The 16030-nt window shown below is 41.0% G+C and overlaps 1 protein-coding gene across 2 annotated transcripts in view; it reads right to left on the reverse strand.

Annotated features, from left to right (window-relative positions):
* The window catches only part of tcf7l1b (transcription factor 7 like 1b), a 112216-nt gene that overhangs the window by 27360 nt on the left and 68826 nt on the right, over positions 1–16030 (reverse strand). For both annotated transcript variants that reach the window (XR_012383560.1, NM_131296.2), the window contains exon 4: positions 8330–8413. Coding sequence is in view for 1 of the 2 variants with exons in the window: in NM_131296.2 (NP_571371.2) it covers positions 8330–8413 (84 nt within the window). In the remaining variant the exon portion in view is untranslated. The remainder of the gene's footprint in view (positions 1–8329; positions 8414–16030) is intronic.

Raw genomic sequence — 16030 nt, forward strand, 5'->3', positions numbered from 1 at the left:
ACTCAAACAGAGCTCTGGTAATACTGCTCACCACTACTTCTAACCTCAACAAATAAAACAAAGCAATACAGACGTTTACATAACCCATCAGACCTGAGCTTAGTAACATTAGTGTGATGTTTTCTCAGGTACTCGGTGGACACTTGCTGTTTGGTGCTAGTTTTGGCTCACCGCAGGTCATATTGACGGCGCCGTTTCTCTATAAATAAAACCCCTTAAATAAAGACACACCTGAGTTCAACACCGCGGTCACAGCCAAACGCAAACTCTCCTCAACGACTGACGATCAAGATCAGATGCAGCTCTCAAACAAACCTCCAGACGACTTCAAGGTTAAGCGAATCCCTTCACCCAGTGGAGAATAGAGAAACGCCACAGGGAGGAGGACCATGTGGTCAATATTAGCCTTAGATACTTAGCAGAAGATTTTATCTAAAGCGACTTACAAGTGAGGAGGCATTCAGCGATTCAGCAAGAGGAGGCAATACACACAACAAGTGATAATTATACAAAGCAACTGTTAGCGCTCGAAGGATTAAGTGCTGGAGTTATGAGAGATTGTTTGAGAGAAAGAAAAGCGTTTCTACAGGTGGTTTGTCAAGCTTACTCACCTGTGTATGGCACACTTCATAAATGCACAACGTTTTATTTTATTGAGATATCGAGTGATCGTAAGAAAGCGTCAAATGTGCAAAACGGGTGCAAGTGTCGGTTAAAAAGAGTGCTTTCTACAGGTGGTTTGTCAGGCCCACTCACCTGTGTGAGGCGAACTCAGAATTGCAGTTTTTTCTTTTTTGTTCGCAGGGGTTTAGGTGATTTCAGAAGAGATGGGTTTTTACTTTTATGATGATATACACTAACTGGCCACTTTATTAGGTACACCTTTCTAGTATCGTTTTGGACCCCTTTTGCCTTCAGAACTGCCTTAATCCTTTGTGAAAGAGATTCAACAAGCTACTGGAAATATTCCTCACCCGCACCTAACCCTAACCCGAACCAGACAGAACTGTTGTATAAATATAAATAAACTATGAACTGATTCAATTGACAGAAATGGTGCTGTATTATGAAATTAAATATGTTATAATATGGCCGAGCACTGCCGCCTTCTCCTTAAATACGCAATATGCGCTGCTCAAGTACAGCTAATTTGATTGCCATTACCCGTGGCAGTTTCTGCTGATCCCTTAATGCGGGTGAATGCATTTTATAACATTATATTAAGCAAATACAATAAAGGCCTAATAGGCGGTGAGACAAAACATGCTGTGTCTCTTAAGGACAATCCCATGGTGCATTTGAGAGGTTAGAGAGAGTTCAGGGGTTACAGTGACAAAGCAAGTCTGGAAAACACACACACTCACACACGAACACGCCACACACAGCAGAATGCCCTCTGGCTGCCGCAGTCAATGATGACATTGTCAGTCATTCTTCAGTATTTATTATGTCATTCATCATGCCCGGCTGACAGAGGAAGATACCATTCTGAGTATGTAACGAATCAGCCCTTTAATAGCTGCACTGTTTAAACGCTGGGAATATCGGCTAATTAGATAACACTTTGGGGATTTTCATTACTGGGATTAGTCAGAGCGTTTAATCTGATAGAGAGAGCAATCACACGGTTTAAAATGTCATGAGGTTTTGATTGGCAAATGTGTATGTATGCATGTGAAGCATATTTTGGCCACGTCGTGCTAGAAAGAGAATGCATACGATTGCTACGAAATAAAATAAAGCATTTAATGTTTAATGCACAAAAGCAAAACATAAAAAGGTGGTTGAAGATGAAACAAGAAAAGGGAAAAGGGAGTGGCCTAACACAAAATATACATTAGAAACTCGATAACTAGATAAAACATTCAATCATTTTTCAAAACACAATAGCTGCGTCCCAAATCGCATACTTATGCACTATTCTACGCCATTTTATAGTATAAATAGTGTAAGTAGTGCGTTCACACTGAAAACTCTAAAAATCATAAGTGCACTTTAATAACCCGGATGATGCACTCATTCAGCCGGTAAAACGAAGTGTGTAATGATGGACACTTCACACTTAACGACTGCAGGTTTGCTTACGTAGCGGAAGGGGCGGAGCTATCGGGCGCACATGTTGGATAACTTTATTTATTTTGGATGGTGAAAGCAAAATTCTTCTACGAGAGTGATTATAGCGCCTCCCGATGGTGATTGCGGCAACACTTACGGCAGGTATTATTTGATAATTCGGTCGTTTACTTCAATGATTTGGCAACCGTCAAATGTCATCAGGGAAACGGTTTAATTTCCGCTTAGTAAAAAAACAGTGTGCCATTTGGGACGACACTACATACATATACTATCCTGTTGAGTGTGTAAGTGCATAAGTACATAGTGCATGAGTGCATAGTTTATAGTGTGCCATTTGGGACGCAGCTTTTGGCTTTACATTTTTATAAAAAAGATTTCCATCACAATCACAATAAATATAAGGGATGCAACAGTTGTTGATAAAAAAAAATGCGTCGTCCCGTTGTTCTCCCACAGTTCGGAGCGCCCTGTGATCTGCAGTTCAGAATATTCATTATTAATATTGGTTTGTTAATAAAAACAACTGCAACAAAGTAGTTCCCCCTTTGTACACCTCCGATTACCTTTCACGCTCATTGCATATGCGAAGACCCGTCCAATCACCTCTTAGTATGTAAATCTGCTGTTGACATCACATTTCCTCATGTGTCGGTGTGTGCGTGTGGAGTTTCTGTGCGTTTCAGCATGGCAAGTGAAGGAGATACAGAGCAAATGTGCAGGTGAGGCCAAATCACAGCCGTCAACAGACACTCAATATACATTCAGACAGACACAACAACATAACGAATGCCGTTTTTTGTTGTTGTTGTTGCAAAGATAGCCTAGATCAGTGGTCACTAACAGGCGGATCGAGGTCTATGTCCAGACCCAGAAGAGTCCCGCTCCTTCTGGGTGTTCTTCCACACCTGAACGCTCCCACTATTCACTCTGTTTAGCTGCTGTCTGCTAAGAACAGTTTTCTTTTCGACTGACTGTTCCTGCTGAATTAAGTGAGAAGAGCCGAACGCTCTCTCTTTGCTTATGTTCACTATAAGTAAAAACGGAGCTCTCTGGAATCATAATAAATTAATATAGAAATCATAAATAAAAATGCGTTGTTGTCTTAGTAATGCAAGCATAATATAAACAGAAGAAATCACTTTAAAGTGCTCAATTATTAAGATGTGTTGACAATCATTATCTGCATAATTGCTTGAGACTGTTGAGGTGAGATGTAAAATAGAGAAAGGAGAACCTTGAGCTTTCTCTCTCTTTATTTTCTTAAGCAATTTGTAATATACAGTTTTCAAAACGCTCTACTTTTATTTAATGAATGCGAGAACATGCACATCTACAGTCTTATGTGTGAAGCTGTTGCACTGTCAGGTGTTTGACACAACAATAAACATGTTTATTGTTCTTTGAATCGTTCTGTAGGCATTTGTTTTCTAAGCATAGCACAAACCGCACCGAATCTGTGACCCTAAAACCGTGATACATACCGAACCGTGAGAAGATTGAACCGTTGCATCCCTACTAGATATCTATTGCACTTAAATTCCTACCACTCATAAAGTTCAATTATATTTAATTAGAAACTAACAGTTTTATTACTTGTAAATGAATCAATCAAAAAACAAATGAAGCAAATGAGGAAAAAAACTAATCACAGTAATGATGAGCATATTCTGAAATTAATTTATAATGTTTTATTAGCTAACATGTTTTTTAAAAGCGATGTTTTATTAAGTGTTTTGACTAGACACCACAGATCGATCACCTCTTATGACACTTGAGCGTTTGCTGATCCTATCTCATCCGCCTGCTCCAGACTCAAACCGGTTTAGTTAGGGTCAGTTTATTAAAGTTCCTTGTGTTGAGTGTTGGCGTGTTTCATCCTGACACACACACGCTCTCTTATTCTTATATCCCAGTGGAGGACTTTCATAGATGTAATGACGTTTCTACAAACCATATATTGTATATAAGCTGTTATTATATTAAACCAAAACACTTCATTCTCTTTGATTTATGAGCAAGTCTAAACTTAATTTTTGGTCCCCATGGTGAGACAAGTGCCCATGGATCTGTCTGCATTCATGTTTAAGTCCTGCATTCATGTTTAAGTAAATATAAAAACAAGTACACACACACACACACACACACATTTGCAAAGCTATCTTTATGGGGACCTCCCATTGGTGTAATATTGGTATACTGTTTACTATTCTACATTATATCAAACCAAAATACTTCATTCTCTGTGATTTAAAAGTATGTTTGACCTAAATTTTTGGTCCCCTTGAGTATATTCAGGTTCAAGTCCACACACAGACTTGCAGAACTATCTTTACGGGGACTTCCTATATATGTAATATTGTTATACTGTACAGACTGTACATTGTATCTCCCTACCATTAAACCAAGAAGCTGCATGTTTACATGATCAAAATACTGCATTCTGTGTGATTTACATGCCATTTCCCTAATGAAGAACCAAAAAAAGTCTCCACAATGTCAGAATTTTCTGGTATTGCTATACTTGTGGGCACATTTGATCCCCACAATGTGATGAATACAAGGTACACACATACACACGCGCACACACATTCCAGCGCAGCAAGAATTTCACACTCTGGTTAAATTTATCAGCTCTCATCAGCGTAGCAGAGGCGAATCAAACCACAGAGGTCAGCTGAGGACTCACACTACCATCCTGCAACTCATCTGACAGGAATCCTGGCCCAAATATTACCCAGCAGCCATCACTACACACCGAGGAGTGGCACAGTTGCGCTACATGCAGATCTGAGCCAGAATCACCTCATGAAAATGGATTCATTAGTTGTAATGTACCAAAACTGCTTGATTGTGAGAGACCATGTCAAAAAATGAACTATTTCCACCTTTAAGCACACGGCAGGCAGAGGAACCGCTGGGCTTTTTGATTTTTCCTCTTCAGAAACGCTGGTCTTGGTGCGCAGCAAACAACAGCACTAACAAACGCTCCGCACGGCCACACACATCAATTACACAAATCAATAGCAGCTCAGGTAGGCTTTATGTGTGTCGATGAAGATTACCGGACACCACTGATTAAAAACACATCAAGGAACCCGAAACAAACGAAAGCAATTGGCTGCATTACGACACGGCCATGCATATACATTAACAGGATAACATAAACTGTACATGTCACAATTGGGGGTGCACTGATCCTGATATGCATATTTTTTTGACCGGCTGCTACCGATCCAAATCCGATCTTGCGTATTCGCTATATTCTGTGTATAAGCCATGAAGGTAGCCTATTATAAGGCGCTAGAAAGTTCTGAAGCCATTCTATAGTTTAATGTGAAGCACAGATGAATATTCTAATGTTTAAAGTCATGTTTAGTTCAGCGCTTCCCGACACAGCGCCTGTCAATCATTCTCCATTCATTCACAATTCAAACTGCGTGTCGCGTTCATGACAACACGAAAAACTCCCCAAGACTATTTGTTCCTGTTCGTTTAAATAATCAGTGGAGAAATGCATTTAGTTCTGCATTAAATGTTATCATTTCCACTCTGATCTCACGAGGAAACGCAAGTATTTTACGTTTTGTCAGTTTAGTGGTTTATTCGTACAAGTTCAGTCGTACGAAAATGTACGATTTTAAAAATGAGGCGTGGCACCTAACCCCACCCCTTAACCCCGACCGTCATTGGGTGATGAGCAAATCGTACTAAATTGTACAAATTAGATCGTACGTATTCATACGAATTAGCCACTAAATCAAAAAGTTATGAATTGCCGTGAGATTGCGTTGGCTCTTCACACACAAAGTAGGCCTACCTGAACTTTGAATTAGAAAAGGCCCAATAATACATTGGACAAATACTCTACACGCTGATTTTTCCCATTTTGTACTGCTGTTTTAGAAGTGTCCGCAGGTAGCGGAGGTCTGCGCGCTGTGTACTTCTCAAGCTGTCTCAAGCACTTCATTCACACACCGGCTGCGCAGACGCGATGTGTATCGCTCCATAATATTATTCTCACAATAAGTTTCTAATCTCTCATCCTTCTGACTGAGTTTATTCTCCTGAGGGGAATACTTTAAGTGCTGCGAATAGTTTGTAAAGCCTGGCTCATTGTGGTCAAAGTAGTTGATTAAATTAATAACAGTGGAACCAACGGCGCAATATGAATTGTCATTAACAGAAAACAATTGAGCCTAATATAGGCTACTCTGAAACTCTCAATATTTCACGGTCATTTTATTTATATTCATATTGTATTTACCAGACCAGTTTGTGTTTTGGTGCTGAAGCATATAATGCCGAGTTCAGAATGCATGAAACCGAAAGGTTTTGAGAAATCACCGACAAATCACATGCAAAATGGTGCTTATTCACATGAGTAACAATCACAGAGTGTGAACTATCAAGGACGCAATCTGAGAGAATCAATTAGTCGCTGAAAGATATTCGGAATGCTAATTATCTGGGCCTGTCTGCGATTCAAATCATGCCGCGTGAATTGTGTTCTGACTGAAAATAACATCAGCGATCACCTACAGCCAATGAGAGGCTGGGTGACAAGTGAGGGGCTTATTTTTTAGTTCATTTGGATCCAAGAAATGGAGGAAAAACTTGTAAATTTGGCAGTAGCATCCATGTCTGTTTGACGTGTCATCTGAGCAATAAAACAACCGGGTCAAAAGGTGAAGAAGAAAAAAAAAAAAAAGGAGAAATTGCTAATTACCTTTAAAGCCAGGTGAGCAAATATGTACATTTTCTACCCCACTAAAGCCTTCTTTTTCCATTATGTAGTTAATAAAGAAAGATATATTATGTGACCTCTTTGTTTCCATGTCACTTCTCGCATGTGTTTGGCTGTGACGACTCGTCTGTCATATACAGTTTATCTATAGGTCTGTTATTTTTACTAAAGAAAATATATTATTTGAGTTTAGCACCAGAACGATAGAAACTGTATTAGGCTTAAAACAACGGCACAGCATCGGGATCAGAATTTTGGTTTCGGGATAGGTTCCAAAAAAGTGGTATCAGTGCATCCCTACTGATAAGCAGGCCTGCCACAATAATCAATATATGGAGTTATCGCACAACCCTTTTGGTGATGCAATAGAAAAATCGGCCATACATATAAACCAATTCTGGAAACATTTCAGCAACATCTCTCTCTCTATTGGAGCTGTCAGTGTCAGTATGGCTAATAAAACACTAGCATTTACTATAAATGACTGTAGTATATTCGCATGTGGTAAAGTAAACTGGGACGTGGATTTTTCAGGACTTTCAGCTGGGGTGTGTGAACGTTTCAGCTGTGATAATATGATAATTGCTGCATCAACATTGTCACTCGCTGCACAAAACAAACTAAAGCCTGTCTGAAGAGTCTGACAGCATGATGAAGCGCATGAGAACGCAGATATAATGAGCCAATAATTACTGTTATCAAACACGTTACCAACATACCAGTGTCTGTGTGAGTGAGAGAGAGCGTGTGTGTCTGAGTGAATATGCATGTTAGTGTGTGTGTGAGAATGTTTGAGTGTGTGTGTGTGTGTGTGGTTGTGCGAGTGTGTCTGAGTGTACATGCATGTTAGTGTGTGTGTGAGAATGTTTGAGTGTGTGTGTGTGTGTGTGAGAGAGAGTGTGTCTGAGAGTATTTGCATGCTAGTGTGTGCGTGTGTGTCTGTTTGTGAGCGAGTGTGCATGTATTTGTTGTCTTCAGTGTATTTGCATGTTTGTTTTAGTGTGTGTGAGTGCTTGAGTGTGCGTGTGTAAGTGTTTATGTCTGAGTGTGTCTCTGTTTGAGTGTGTGTGTGTGTGCGCATATATGTATGAGTGTCTTTGTTGTTACTGGGTGTGTGTGTCCAGAGTGTACATGCGTGTTTGTGTGTGTTTGAGTGAATAAGTGTGTGTGTCTGTGTGCGCGCACGTGTCTTGAGGGTATATGAGTGTTTGTGTGTGTCTGAGTTCATATGTGTGTGTGTGTGTGTGTGTGTCTGTCTTTGTGAGTGTGCATGTCTTTGTTGTTACTGCTTGTGTGTCTTGAGTGTATATGCATCTTTTTGCGTGTGAGTGTGTGTGTGTGTGTGTGCGTGTGTGTGAGAGAGAGATAGAGTGTATGTGTGTGTGAATAAGTGTATATGTATGAGTGCATGTCTGTATTCAGTGTTTGTGTGCGCGCGTGTGTGTGGATGAATTTATGTGTGCGTGACAGATGCATGTTCGTGTGTGTGTTTGTGTGTGTATTACTCACTAAGTGTCCTGGTGAAGGCGACTGTGAATCTTTGAGCGCCGCTGATCCTGGAACATCCAGAAGAGGCCACTTCATCTGCAGATACTGTAACACACAACCACAGGACACAGTTTACACACCAATACAGCATCTTCATTCAAACAGGAACAAACACACACACACACACACACACTCCCTTATGAAGCAAATATAGAAGTAAAAAAATTCCGCTAGACCTGTCTCCATATAGAGCAGATTTCAATTGAACCCACTGTTAAGTAAAGGTGTTTACAGCCTCGTACACAGGACGATTTTGGTGTATATAGCTAATATCACCCTTCATGACAACTGTGAGGGGGGTGAATATTTTTATAACTCATCTGTTTCCTTTATATTAGGTTAAGCCTGCATAAAAAGGGGCGTGGCCACTTGAGTGACAGCTAGGTCTCGCTGGTCACCGTCTCTTCTCCTGATTCCGGCTGATTAGCTGCTGAACTCGGCATGTTCATCGTATCTTTGTGTTGTTTTATGTGGCTTTACACAGTCAGTTGCTTTTTGGAATTATTTCCTACAATTATCAGATGATATGGGATGCTGAGTGCACTTAATCGTGTTTATAAACCATTCACATGGCCTCCATTTCCCAGATGAGTGAATTTATATACTTGCATACCATCTCTATAAATGTATTAGTTTTATTTGGGATTATTTATCATTTATTATGCTCATTAGAGCTGTAATGCACTCCAGACTCTGACAGATTGATCAGCTGTAGGCTCATCTGAAGTGTTGTCAGACAGTGTTCTGCTGGATTTCTTCAATAGTCCTGCATTTACTAACACAGACTGTATCTGAAGTGTTTGGAAGTAATTTGTGTTTTCCTCCCGTAGAAAAAGTCATAAGAGCAATGTTTAGTGGCTCAGTGTATTACAGCAGTGTGTTTAAAAGACTAAACACTTTATTGATATAGTTTACAACCAAGCACATGTGGTCAGAACACAAGCGAGTCGCAGGTGATGAAGTATTGAGCAGTCCTCCAAAAGAAAAGCCCCTCTAAGCACAATGCTAGCAGACGTCTGTTGCTCCGCCTCTCTGCCCTTGTTTGGTTACCCGCTGGTTAGTGCGATGGAGAACGAACAAAATGACGCCGGTTGGCCACGCCTACTTGTAGCTTCGTTTGCGCTCTTCAGAAACCTATGGGCGACGTCACTGATACTACGTCCATCATAACGGCAGCTTTTAAAGTGTGTGTGTGTGTCTAGACAGGTTGTGCTGATGACTAACGGTGGATGAACAAGCGAAACAAACGTGGAGCTGAAGAGAGACTCCACAGAAACCTCCAGCATGAGATCTGCCTCTCTAAGGGTCATAAATCAGCCCAGAGTCCATCTCCTGGCAGACACCGTGGTGTGTGTGTGTGTGTGTGTGTGTGTGGCAGAGCTAGAGCAAGAGTGTGAAATCTGTGTTTGTTGGAGAATGTGTTCATCCACCAGCCCAGCTGCGAGTGTCTGTCGAGGGACACTGTGTGTGTGTGTGTTTGTGTGTGTGTGTGTGAGAAAGAGAGAAAGTTTGTGTGAGTTAATGTATGTGTGTGTGTGTGTGTGTGAGTTAGTGTGTGTGAAAGTTTACTGGTGTGTATGTATGTATGTATGTGTTTGTGAGTGTGAGTGAGTGTGTGTGTATCTGAGTTAGTGTGTGTGTGAGAGAGAGTTTGAGTATGTGCGTGTGTATGTGTGTGTGCGTATTCACATGTGCAAGTGTCTGTGTGTGCTTGTGTATGTATGTATGTGCGAGTGTCTATGTGTGTGTGCGTGTGTATGCACGTATGTGCGTATGTGCATGTCTTTGTATGTGTGTATGTGCGAGTGTGTGTGTATGTGTAGGTCTATGTATGTGCAAATGTCTTGTGTGTGTGAATGTTTATGTATGTATGTTCGATTTTCTATGTGTTTGTATATGTGCGAGTGACTGTGTGTGTGTGTGTGTGTGTGTGTGTGTATGTCTGTGTGTATGTATGTATGTATGTGCAAGTGTCTGTGTGTGTGTGTGTGTTTGTGTATGTATGTATGTATGAGTGTGTGTGTGCGCATGTGTGTATTATTGTATGTGCGAGTGCTTGTTTGTGTGTATGTCTATGTATGTATGTGCGAGTGTCTATATGTGTGTGTGTGCGTGTGTGTGTGTGTAGAACAGCTGAGAGGAAATCCCATAGAGAGAGGTGGGAAAACTGCACCGTGGTAAACACACAGTCTCATCCCCAATGCTCCAGTGAACAGCCCTGCACTATTGACCTGCGCATAAATCCCTGCAGGAGTAAACCGCGTCCCGCTCGACTCGTGTGGCCTGTGTGTGTCAAACAGGTGTGCTGATATCCACACACACACACACACTGGGTTTGAGTGCGTGCACAGGTTGTGTTCAGATCTCCTGGTTCTGCTCCATTTGCTCTTATGGTCAGGCTGAAGTCTCGGTGGAGTCGGGCTCAGACATCTGCTCTGTGGATCAGCTCTTTAACTGCCGGATACAGCAGATCTACATGTGCAGGACTCCTCGAGAACGTCCAACTCATTACAGCAGCTGATGTTCTCATGCATTCAAGACAGCAGGAGATCAAAACTGAGCCCGATGACTCTCTGAATGCACAACACTGATGCTGGAGGTACTGAACAAACACCCCCAGGGTGATAATAGATGTTACAAGTACACAGAAACAGCAGGTAACACACTGACACACGCTGAAGAGCGAGAACTGATAATGCATCGTCATTTAATAGATACATAAAACCTGATCATTATTATTTATTAATATTGTTTTTACTTTTTAGATATTTTTATTTTTCCTATAACTGATAATACTCCTAATTCCTTTGCTTTTTTTAAACATGTTTAAGGTAATCAAAATGAATGTACAGTGTGCTTTTATAGACAATAATCAAAGACAAGTTTTACAAAAAAATGTGCAATGGGTTGTAGAAATGATAGTAATCCTTAAAAATAAATAAATAAGCAAATAAGCCAATAGTTAGACGGAGGAAATTAAGTCCTGGTCATTTTTAAATGCATGATTGTTTTATAATAATAATAATAATAATAATAATAATAATAATTACTACTAAATTTTTCCACATATTTTTCAAAATGTTGGTTAATGACCAGGGCAGACTGCCATATCATTCAACATAATTCAACGATACACGTGCAAATTTATTAAAAATAAAAAAGCTGAAGAATGTACACATGTACGTCAGTATTCACAGGCTTTGCTCAATACTTTGTTGATGCACTTTTGGCAGCGATTACAGCCTCTCTCTTTTTGAATATAATGCCACAAGCTTGGCGCACCTGTCTTTGGAAATCCCATTCCGCTTGGCAGCACCTCTCAAGCTCTATCAGGTTTGATGGGAAGCGACGGTGTACAGCCATTTTCAGATCTCTCCAGAGATGTTTAATAGGATTTAGGTCTGGGCTCTGGCTGGGCCACTCAAGGACATTCATAGAGTTGTTGTGAAGCCACTCCAACCGTCCGTCTCAGTTTGAGGTCAAGAGCACTCTGAAGCAGGTCTTCATTCAGGGTGTCTCTGTACATTGCTGCGTTCATCTTTCCCTCTATCCTGACTAGTCTTCCAGTTCCTGCTGCTGAAACACATCCCCACAGCATGATGCCAACACCACCATGCTTCACTGTAGGGATGCTATTAGCCTGGTGATGAGCGCTGCCTGCTTTTCTCCAAACGTAACGCCTGGCGTTCACTCCAAAGAGTTCAAGTTTAGTCTCATCAGAGCAGAGAGTTTAGTTTCTTATGGTCTGAGACTCCTTCAGATGCCAAATTTACGGCAGGGAGTGTCCTCCGTCTGGCCACTCTACCACACAGGCCTGATTGGTGGACTGCTGCACAGGTGGTTGTCCTTCTGTAAGGTTCTCCTCTCTCCACAGAAGAACACTGTAGCTCAGACAGAGTGACCATCGGGTTATTGATCACCTCCCTGACTAAGACCCTTCTCCCCCGATCACTCAGCTTAGATGTCCGGCCAGCTCTAGGAAGAGTCCTGGTTGTTTAAACATCTTCCACTTACGGATGATGGAGGCCGCTGTGCTCATTGGAACTTTCAGAGCTGCAGAAATGTTTCTGTAACCTTCCCCAGCCTTTTGCCTCGAGACAATCCTGTCTCGAGGATCTACAGACAATTCCTTTGTCTTCATGCTTGGTTTGTGCTGTGACATGCACTGTCAACCCTGGGAGCTTATATAGACAGGTGTAGCCTTTTCAGATCATGTCCAATCAGCTGAATTGACCACAGGTGAACTCCAATGAAGCTGAAACATCTCAAGAATGATCAGTGGAGACAGAATGTACCTGAGCTCAGTTTAGAGCTACACAGCAAAGGCTGTAAACACTGATGTACATGTGATTCTTCAGCTTTTTTATTATAATTAAATTTGCAACAATTTCAAAAACTCTTATGGAACATTGTGTGTAGAATGTTGAAAAAATTGTGGGAAAAGTGTAGCGCTATCAATACTTTCCATGTTATAAATATAAAGCCATTTTGCAGTCAAAGTTTTTAAGACAAACATCTACACAAATCTTTATGCAAAATACACACAGACCCACACTACATCATGAACAACACTGATTGGATGACGGCCTCTCCAAATCAAACCAATTGTGTTCCTCCTCAATGTTTATTGGCCAATTATCCCCATTGTTTGTGCAATCAGCATCTGACTTGGTCAAACTCTCCAGTCCAGCTGCCCTGATTCCAGCTCAAACAAACAGCCGTTACGTCGCGTCTCTTTAATAAATATAATAACTGGATTCAATTAATGCCAAACTCTTTGATGACTGCTGCTAATCCAGCCAAAACACGCCAGCTTCCCCCCCCGCGCGCCGCTAATGAACGCTCCACTTTAACATCCTCGACCTTGCTTTCATAGCGTTCGTAGGAAGGAAGTTTACACGGCTACGGTTAAAAATGGAAAAGACATTACAGCACAAAGGAAGAGGGGAGGGAGCGCAGCGACGGAGAGAGAGAACACACACTTTCAGGAATGAGCTCTGTCTGAACAGGCCAAGGGTATTGTTTCCTGACAGCTGGGCGACTCGGGCCCCTCACTCCCATCCTAAACAGAGGAAACTCTTGGGGTGGACATCAGTCATCTCACACTGCACAATCCCCACCGCACACACATATTATGTCCATACAAAAAAATGGACACACACACACACACACACACACACACACACACACACACACACACACACACACACACACACACACACACACACACACACACACACACACACACACACAGCCAACACTTAACCCAACAAACTCGCATACATAAAAAAAACTGCACACACATGATCAACACTCGCACTAAAACGCGCACACATACACACACACACACACACACACACACACACACAGCCAACACTTAACCAAACAAACTCGCATACATAAAAAAAACTGCACACACATAATTAACACTCACACAAAAAAACACACTTGCATACACACACACACACACACACACACACACGCACATGAAAAACTCACACACTCAATTTGCCAATTAGTGTTCACAGTAGACTCCAGGCGCTGCGCTAATGTGTTGCAGGAGCTGTGGAGCTGCTCTTGAACACAGCAAGACAGAGGTGAAGGAGAAGATGACGATGAACGAAAAAGAAGAGAGAAGAGCAAAGAAGAAGGAAGAAGAGCGAATGATGAGGAGAAGATGAAGCACAGGAGAAGAATTAAAAAATAAGATGGAGAAGAAGAAGGAGAAGAAAAAGATGGAGAAGATCTGCAATAGCACTTCCAAAACTAGCTGGCAGTAGGTGTTTATGTTCCTCTGTGTCGAGTTTCTTCACTGCTGTTTTGCCTTTTCTGAGCGATACCTTAATGTTCAAGTGCCTCAAACTCCGGCGGACGCTCAACAACTTTAATCATAAGGTAAACACAACACAACAGTTTCCATCTGGAGCTCCTTCATGGGACTCCACACTCCACACTCACAGTTCTCAGCCCCACCCACACTCATCACAGCTACCAAACTGACCAATCACAGAGCTTGAGCTACGCATAGTTGTGACATGTAGTTAAATTATTTAAGAGGTGCGTGTCAGCATCGGCGTCAGCCACGGCAAGGGCTTTGCGACTACACAAAGGCTGCACCGGACCATACGCGTGCGCATGACGCCAGTGGTGTAAAGTTAACTAATTACAAATAGTCAAAATACTGTAATCGAGTAGTTTTTCTCAGGTATTGTAATTTACTGAGTAGTTTAATCAATCTGAACAAATACTTTGACTTTCATTTGAGTAGACTTTTAGTGCAGTATCTGTACTTTTACTCTACTACCGTCCTTCATCCTGCACTTTATCTTTTCTTGTCTATGAGGATTAGAAAAATAAATCCTTTAATTCCTGTCCAATCAAATCACACATAGAAGGTAAATCGCCTCATAATGAACTACCTGAAGACATGGGCGCTTTATTAATGCAGCAAACTGTTTGGAAGCATTAAAAGTGTCCAAGAAGATGACCAAAATCTTTACACGCACTGACCCAGAGACTGTTTAGATGCAGGTCACTGATGAGAAGATGACGGATGTTTACTGTATGATGACCGAAATGGTCTTAAACACCCAGCAGACACAAGACGCCAACATGACGTCAGACTGAAGTTATGCCATAGCGTCATGGGGACGTCGCATTTTGTTGGGAAATGAAAATCGGGTTGACGTCAGAACGCAACGTCAATGTCCAACCTAAAATCAACCAAATATCAACGTCTAATGATGTTATTTTAGATGTTGTGTGGATGTTATCACTATGATGTCTATCAAATGTTGTATTTTGGTTGCCCGAAGAATAAATGTCAGTATTTGATGACAACATGACGTTGGTTTGAGATGTTGGCTCAACGTTGGATTTTGGTCAGTTTCTATCACAACCTAAAATCAACCAAATATCAACATCATTATTGAACATCAAAATAACGTTGACGCTTAGACGCTGGCTAAACATTAAATTTTGGTCACCTGACGTCACAACCTAAATCTAACCTAATATTAAAGCGTTTTGATGTTGTGTGTCTGCTGGGCAATAACTAAATGCACTACAGAATGTTACGTTTACACACATCCACAAATGACAAGTTAATGCATCAGCTTTTTACAGTGGAATACTCACTATTCACTACTCTTTAGAAAGGGCTACTCTTTACTCATACCCTAAGTAATATTTACAACAGGTACTAGTAATTGTACTTTTACTTGAGTATGATTTTTCAGTACTCTTTCCACCACTGACTGACGCACAAGTATAAATCAGCCTTTAGAAGCAAAACGAGAAGAACGAAAAAAGAAGAGCGAATGATAAGGAGAAGAAAAAAGAGCGAAGAAGAAGGGTAAATGATGAAATGATAAATTGAATTTAATGATAAAAAGGAGAAAAAAGAAAAAGAAGAGCGAACGTCGAGAAGATGGAGCACAGGAGAAGAAGAAAAAGGAGGAGGAGAAAAAGAAGAAAAATGAGATGGAGAAGAAGATGCAAAAGGAAAAGAGGAACAAAAAAGAAGAGCGAATGATAAAAAGATGAACAAAAAGAACGAAAACAGGAGAATAATAAAAAGGCGAAAAAGGAGAAGAATAACAGGAGGAAGAAGAGGGAATGATGAAAAGATGATGAAAAAATAAGAGCGAAGGAGAAGAATGA

Source organism: Danio rerio, chromosome 8 (genome assembly GCF_049306965.1).
Source record: "Danio rerio strain Tuebingen ecotype United States chromosome 8, GRCz12tu, whole genome shotgun sequence".
Taxonomy (NCBI): domain Eukaryota; kingdom Metazoa; phylum Chordata; class Actinopteri; order Cypriniformes; family Danionidae; genus Danio; species Danio rerio.